The sequence below is a fragment of the Epinephelus moara genome, chromosome 5, assembly GCF_006386435.1.
Source record: "Epinephelus moara isolate mb chromosome 5, YSFRI_EMoa_1.0, whole genome shotgun sequence".
In the NCBI taxonomy this organism is placed as follows: domain Eukaryota; kingdom Metazoa; phylum Chordata; class Actinopteri; order Perciformes; family Serranidae; genus Epinephelus; species Epinephelus moara.
In genome coordinates, this window is record NC_065510.1 from 4,888,098 (window position 1) to 4,895,880 (window position 7,783).

Sequence of the window (7,783 nt, forward strand, 5' to 3'; positions counted from 1 at the left end):
CATACTGTCAGTGATACTCACATACTGTCTGTGATACTCACATACTGTCAGTGATACTCACATACTGTCACACTGTCAGTGATACTCACATACTGTCAGTGATACTCACACACTGTCTGTAATACTCACACACTGTTTGTGATACTCACACACTAAGTCGGNACTGTCAGTGATACTCACATACTGTCAGTGATACTCACATACTGTCAGTGATACTCACATACTGTCTGTGATACTCACACACTGTCAGTGATACTCACATACTGTCAGTGATACTCACATACTGTCACACTGTCAGTGATACTCACATACTGTCAGTGATACTCACATACTGTCAGTGATACTCACACACTGTCTGTAATACTCACACACTGTTTGTGATACTCACACACTGTTTGTGATACTCACATACTGTCACACTGTCAGTGAGGACACAAAAAGAAAACATGTCTTAATTTGGGACTTCAATAAAACTAATTATTGATTTATAGATGATGTCGTAGTTTGGCTGATCACAGGTGATCACAAACGCAGTCTGCTGTTCAGACAGAACGCTGTCACTGACCAATCAGAATCCATGTTACAGTAATAAGCTGTATCATTATAATATAGATGAATCTCTGCGGTGGTGTTTAAAGGAGCTCCACCTTTACCTGCTGATCAACATTAAGCTGATCCACACATTAATGCATAATAATAATAATAATAATAATAATAATAATAATAAAACTGTTACTGTTGGTACTTCAGTTATATCTTAATGTTTCTGTACTTAAGTCATATTAATGTTTTTATTGACAGATCCTCGTCAGCAGCTTCACACTGACTCTGCACAGATTTTATATTAATATCAGAGCGCGCTCTGTTAGAGAGTCACAGGAAGCAGTTTCCTGCCAGCAGCAGAAACATCCAGTCTGCACTCAGTCTGCAACATTAAACTAAATATCTCAGCTCCTGTTCACAGAATCTGACTCTGCAAGAACAACTGCTAAAAACAATCACACAGAGGCCTCGGGGCCCCGGGGCCCAGTGGACCTGTCCATCATCAGGTCGTTTAGTCTCAGTGCAGTTTGAATCTCAGTCGTCAGGACATGTTTACTGGAATTTACTCTGCGGACAAGAAGCTGCTTTACATGTTTAAATAACTCTGAACATTCCTGAAATATCTGAGGTGAAACTCTGAAACTGACGCAGGTCTCAATGTTTCAGACTTCAAACTTTATTAACACGACACACTGCATACCGAGGTATCACATACATGTGCAGTCACATTCAACACGCAGCGTCAGAGCTGGAAGACGTTAACACTGAAAGATTTTCAGCCTCACTGCAGCCAAACTTTGTGAGTATAACCAGCAGTAAGAGTCGGGGCTCTTGCAGTACAGCGGTCGCTTCGTCTGCATCATGTGTTCGGATGACTTCATGTGTCGGCGTCATTTTACTGCTGTCCATGTTTTTTAACTCCTTCATGTCTTGTTGGCTCCTTTGTTTCATCCAAACTTTGAAGCTGTCAGATATAATGGTGCAGTAACAGTACAGAGACGGAGGAGACGGAGAGGAGCAGGGATACTTGAGTAAAGTACGAGTACCTCAGAGTTTTACCTGAATGCAGTACTTGAGAGTACTCAGTTACTTCCCACCTCTGGATGAGTACACAGTTTTTATTCATCATTATTATTATTATTCAGAAATGTTTTCATAAAGTCCCGTGAGATGGTACATCATAGAGACATGACATTTTCGTCGATGACTGGAAGTTGTGTATAAATGCTGCTCAGGAAACCAGATGGGGGAGCTATAATTAAGGTCGAAGAAGTTCTTTAGTTTGAAAGGTCACCACCGTCGCACCATTTGTTGAACTGACATGAAATTCAACACACATGTTCAGCTGTAAGGATTCTACAAAAGCCTCAAGAACCCTTAAAATCCGCCCACTAGATTGTCCGCCATTTTGAATTTTTTTTAAAAACACATTGTTGACATCTCCTCCCAAGGCGTGGGTCCAATTTGTACCAAAGTGTCTGTGGATCATTTTTGGACCAACCTCATCAGATGTCATCAAAAACATTTTGGTTTGATGACATTGACCAATGAACTGTAGAGGGGGCGTGGCTCAGCACATTAATGTTTAGTGATGATTGACCGTTGAGCCAATCATCACTAAACTTACACGTCCACATCAGTACCTGAGTCATACCCTGAACGTTTCCTTCAAATCAACAACTAGGGGGCGCTACACATGCAAACAAATCAGACTATATATAAGAAAGTGTCCAATCATCACAAAACCTGCAGGAAATGTTACAGTTTTTCTCAATTGTTTACACACAAATACTGGTACTTGAGACACAATGACCACAACATGTAACTCATGCACCAACCCCCTGAACCAATTCTGCTAAACTACAAGCACAATTCCTGCTTTACACTCAAATTGCAGTTCTAAAACACATTTTTTTCAAAACACTCCACACAATTCTCTGCATTTGGCACAATTTTCATGAAGAAAATCTCTTGTTTTCACAAGGAACACACTGTCATTCAAAATTCTAAAGTTAATTGCCCTACTATGCACACTGACTCATCACATGGGCAAACACCTGTCACACAGTTTTACAATTAGCAATCAGAGCTTTAGCATAAAAGGGCAACAGGTGAGCTTTTCTGTTTTGGAGCAATGGATGCCAACATTGGAAACAGAGGCAGAGCCAGAACCAGAGGAGTGAGAGTAAGAGGAGGAGGACGGGGAGGACGAGGACGAAGAAGGCCAAGGACCGTAATCTCTGATGAGATCCGAGCCACTTTTTCTGCCTGGAGATGGAAAGTGTATGACCGAAATCCACAAACGCATATACCCCTTCTCCAAGCTATGGGAGATGCATGTGGAGATATAGCAGTTGATGCTTTTCATGGCTGGATTCGCCATGCTAGGCGATATTTCCCCCGCTGCTTGGCCAGGGAAAACATTGCTTGTGATGTGGATGAGGTGCTGTGGCCAGACCGAAACAGAAGAGAGGATGCAGCATAGTTTTGTTTTGTTTTTATACTGTAACTGTATACAGTAAATTCTTCTGTTGTTTTGTATGTAGACCACTGTATATGCAACTTTGTGTTGGTTGGAACGTACACTGTGTACATTGTTTTTGTGGGAAAAATAAAATATATTTGTTTCCGTGTATTTGTGTGTTCTGAGTATAAAAACAACATTCTAAAATATTTTACAACACACTTATGTATGTACTGTCTGTAGTAAGTGTAACACTGAACAAAAAAAAGGCCTAAGTCATTATGATGAATGGAGAAGAAGTGTTTTCCATTCATCATAGTGTTTTACATTGAGCACATCAGTGTTCAACTGGTTCTTATAAATGTCTATTCATATGATGGTTTGTGTGTGTCATTTGAACACAAAATAACATTTTGAGAAGAAATAACATTGTTTTGAATATAAAGTTTCATTTTGCAGGAGAATTGAGGGGGTTTGCCCATTGTGTGTGTGTTTTTTGATTTGTGTGTAGAGTTCTGAGAGTATGAGGCATGCTTTCAGAAAATGTGTGTAAACAATCGAGAAAAACTGTAAATAATAATGTTGAACCACGTGTGTTAAATCATTTTTATATCAGTCAGTAGGGGGCGCCACCAGTTTGGCTTTTTGCAAAATTTGGCCATAAACCAATGAGGGTTTGTTCAAACATCGACAAACTCAGTGGACTTTTTTTAACTCAGCCATTAAAGCATGTCCCCAAAATGTTTCTGCAGTTGACCAATAGGAAGTGACAGTGCTGCCAGAGAAGGGCGTGGCCTGGCAGAGATTTGGACGTAAATGAACCAGGGTGGGTCTGTTCTTTGTCTTTAACGCCGGCGTCCTGAACTGTCGAACGTCTTGATCTTACCCAGCTTTCAACTTTTAAAGGTCCGTCCCTGCCTGAACTCTGGAAGTGCGGCTGGCCGTTGTATCAATATGACTGTATTTATTGTGACTCAGTTACAGTCACCTCTTCCTCCTCCTCCTCCTCTTCCTCTTCTCTCCACTTCCTGCTTCTGAAAACTCTCAGACTGACACATCTGCACGAGGACAGATTACTTACATTACAAAGTACTCTGAGTACAACCAAATGCTTTTCACTGTGTGTTGAAATGAAGAGTGTCTGACATGTAAAGTGTGTCAGTGTGTTTAACGAGCGCCATGTGACGTCTCCTCCCAGGAAGCACCTCTGTGTTTATGGGAGCATAGTGACTCATCTCTGTGGCATGTAGGATCTCTGATGACTCACGGGTTGTTCCTCACATGTTTGATCTGTTTCACTCTGCACGAGTCAAACTGAATATTGTATGTAACATGTTGAAGAAGCGTGTTGCTGAACACAGCCGTCTGAGCAGAGGGAGTGTAACACACACTGTGCTTACACTGATGTGTGCTACACATGTTGTGTGTATTTGTGAACACACAGACATTTGTAGGTCAACCAGGGGAGCGCAGGACGCTGCAGCTGCTCTTAAATCTCGTTCCGAGGCGTTTGGAGGGAAATATGAATCATGCTCGTTTGCTTTTTATCGTACTCAGTCACATGTTTTAGCTCACACACTTTTCTCTCATTGTAATTTTGTTTTTCGGCTCATTGACGTTGAACAAACGGGTCTCAGACGGCCCGAGTTAACAGGACTCTGTCCTCTATGGATCCACTCAGGGCCCTGCTCTTTCTCCTCTTTTATTCACAGGTGACTGTCGGAGGAATCACACATCCACATCTGTGCTGAGGAACACGGATGACTCTACACCATGGTGACAGAACACCATCACGGCCCACGACTGGATGAACCTGTTAACCACTGTGACCAGTCTCATTTTGGGAGGAGGTCCTGCCTTCCTGCTCCTTGTGTGATGGAGGGGGGGGGTCGGCGGCAGCGGAGAAGCGGTACAAGTATCTGAGCACTGACGACATCTGTCAGACGACAGATCGACGCCGAGGAGTTTGGATTATGACAGGACGATCATGAAAATGTTCTCTTCTGTTTTTATCAGGTCCCATCTTTCCTCTAACATCAACAGCTGGTTTGGAAATGTGAACAAGAATGAGGCGGAGGAAGTGGTGATGTTGTGACATCACTGCTGTTATTTTAATAACCTGCAGCATCTGTATGACGAGGGGGTCGCCTCTAAAGCTTGCGGCTGTCTCAGACTCAGCATCGCGTTTCAGATGCTTCCATCAGGGCGGAGGGTCAGCCTCCCTAAACTCAGAGCACAGAGCATCACAGATCGTCACGGAGCATCGCAGAGCATCACAGAGCATCACAGAGCATCACAGAGCGTCATGGAGCATCACAGAGCATCACAGAGCGTCACGGAGCATCACAGAGCATCACAGAGCATCACAGAGCATCACAGAGCGTCACGGAGCATCACAGAGCGTCACGGAGCGTCACGGAGCATCACGGAGCATCACAGAGCATCACAGAGCATCACAGAGCGTCACAGAGCATCACAGAGCATCACAGAGCGTCACAGAGCGTCACAGAGCATCACAGAGCGTCACAGAGCGTCACGGAGCATCACAGAGCATCACAGAGCATCACAGAGCGTCACGGAGCATCACAGAGCATCACAGAGCGTCACAGAGCGTCACAGAGCGTCACAGAGCATCACAGAGCGTCACGGAGCATCACAGAGCATCACAGAGCATCACAGAGCGTCACAGAGCGTCACGGAGCGTCACGGAGCGTCATGTTTATGTAGTTTATTTACTTTATTTGTCTGTTACTACAGTAAGATCACTTTTCTTTCTTCTGTCCGCTGCTGTTCGGGAGCTTGTTTTTGTGCTGCTGCAGGAAACAGACACTTCAACATGTTTCCATGAAACTAACTTTTATTTTTACGTCCTAAAATTATCATCAGAAGGCTGGACACATGTTCCTGCTCCCTCCATCATATCAGTCACTGAGTTTTTATTAAATTTGACTTCATAATATTTCAACATGAGGTCGTTTCAGGAAGAACAGGATGGAAACATCTCTGTGTGATGTCACATGTCTACAGTCTGACAGAGACACATCAGATGCATCAGTGTTGATATTCCTTCCTGCTCCTCTGTAATATCATTATGATCATCATTTTATTAAAATGTGTTTCATTATTTATTCACACAGTCAGTAACAATGAAGCGTCACAGCGTCTGATGACGTCCTCTACAGACTGTGGCTCCTATAAAGACACGAGTTCAACTCTGATCACAGCGATGGATCTCACAGCCTTCAAAGATGAGTTTGACATCATGAGGTGAAGTTTCTCTAATATCTCTATAACAGTGACGTTATAAGATACTGTGTAAGATGAGATACAGACAGACACACACACACACACACACACACACACACAGACCATGTAGAGATATGACATGTACAAATATACAGAACCTGAATGTTTGTCTGAAGCTCCTGAACTCTGCTGCTCGCTCTGTCATATCATCTTTATCATGTCAGTAATAACAGCTCTGTAATATCTCTACATTATCTCTATATTAAAATAATATCTCTACATTATCTCTATATTAAAATAATATCTCTACATTATCTATATTAAAATATCTCTACATTATCTATATTAAAATATCTCTACATTATCTCTATATTAATATAATATCTCTACATTATCTCTATATTAAAATAATATCTCTACATTATCTATATTAAACTATCTCTACATTATCTCTATATTAATATAACATCTCTACATTATCTCTTTATTAATATAACATCTCTACATTATCTCTATATTAATATAACATCGCTACATTATCTCTTTATTAATATAACATCTCTACATTCTCTTTATTAATATAACATCTCTACATTATCTCTTTATTAATATAACATCGCTACATTATCTCTATATTAATATAACATCTCTACATTATCTCTATATTAATATAACATCTCTACATTCTCTATATTAATATAACATCTCTACATTATCTCTATATTAATATAACATCTCTACATTATGTCTATGGTATCTTTAATAACTCTATAACACTTCCATATTATCTCTGTGTCATGTCTATATTACTGACACTTTTATCTCTATCTTCATAACATATCTATAACATCTCTGTAACACCTCGATCATATCTCGATCATATCTCTACCATTCTGTCTCATTTCCCTGTACAAACACACGGAGGGTATTTTGGAGCCTGGTGGATTGTTTCCATGAGGGCGGAGCAGCAGAGTTATGAGCCTGAAGGGAATCTGACAACAAACTGCATCTCCTCCACCTCCTCCTCCACCCAACCCCACCCACGCACCCACCCATCCCCACGGACCCCGGTTCGGGTCCCGGGCCCCTGTTCTTACCCCTGGTCTCTTCCAGGTGACTCCCCGGACCTTGTAGGAGCTGCGGCCCAGCTCGTTGAAGCCCAGAGCTTCGGGCGCGGCGGGGAAGGTTGGGTCGCAGAAGAGTTTTCCGGCAGAGAGACACTGAGCCCGCAGAGCCGAGAAGTCCTGGTTCAGGTACCGAATCGCGTTGGCGTTGGTGCCGAAGCCCGCAGCCATGGCCCGGTTCTTGGCCAGAGTGGACGCCACGCCGGACATGATGGAGGACAAGACGGAGGACAAAAGTTAGAGACAGTCCCAGGATCTGTGATCAAACTTTTTCTCTGTTTCTGACTCAGAGTCTCTCAGACCTCCGCCCCGAAACCCGGAGGAGGAGCCAGCTGACGGTGTCTCCCTCCCTCCCCCTGTCTGTCTGTCTCTCCCTCCCTCCCCCTGTCTGTCTGTCTGTCTGTCT

General features: G+C 42.6%; 1 protein-coding gene across 1 annotated transcript in view; it reads right to left on the reverse strand.

Moving 5' to 3' along the window:
* Positions 1 to 7,702, reverse strand: part of LOC126389681 (calpain-2 catalytic subunit-like) — a 43,755-nt gene extending 36,053 nt beyond the window's left edge. The window contains exon 1 of the mRNA XM_050043463.1: positions 7,351 to 7,702. Coding sequence (XP_049899420.1) covers positions 7,351 to 7,587 — 237 coding nt within the window. The 5' untranslated portion in view covers positions 7,588 to 7,702. The remainder of the gene's footprint in view (positions 1 to 7,350) is intronic.
* Positions 7,703 to 7,783: the final 81 nt, after the last annotated feature.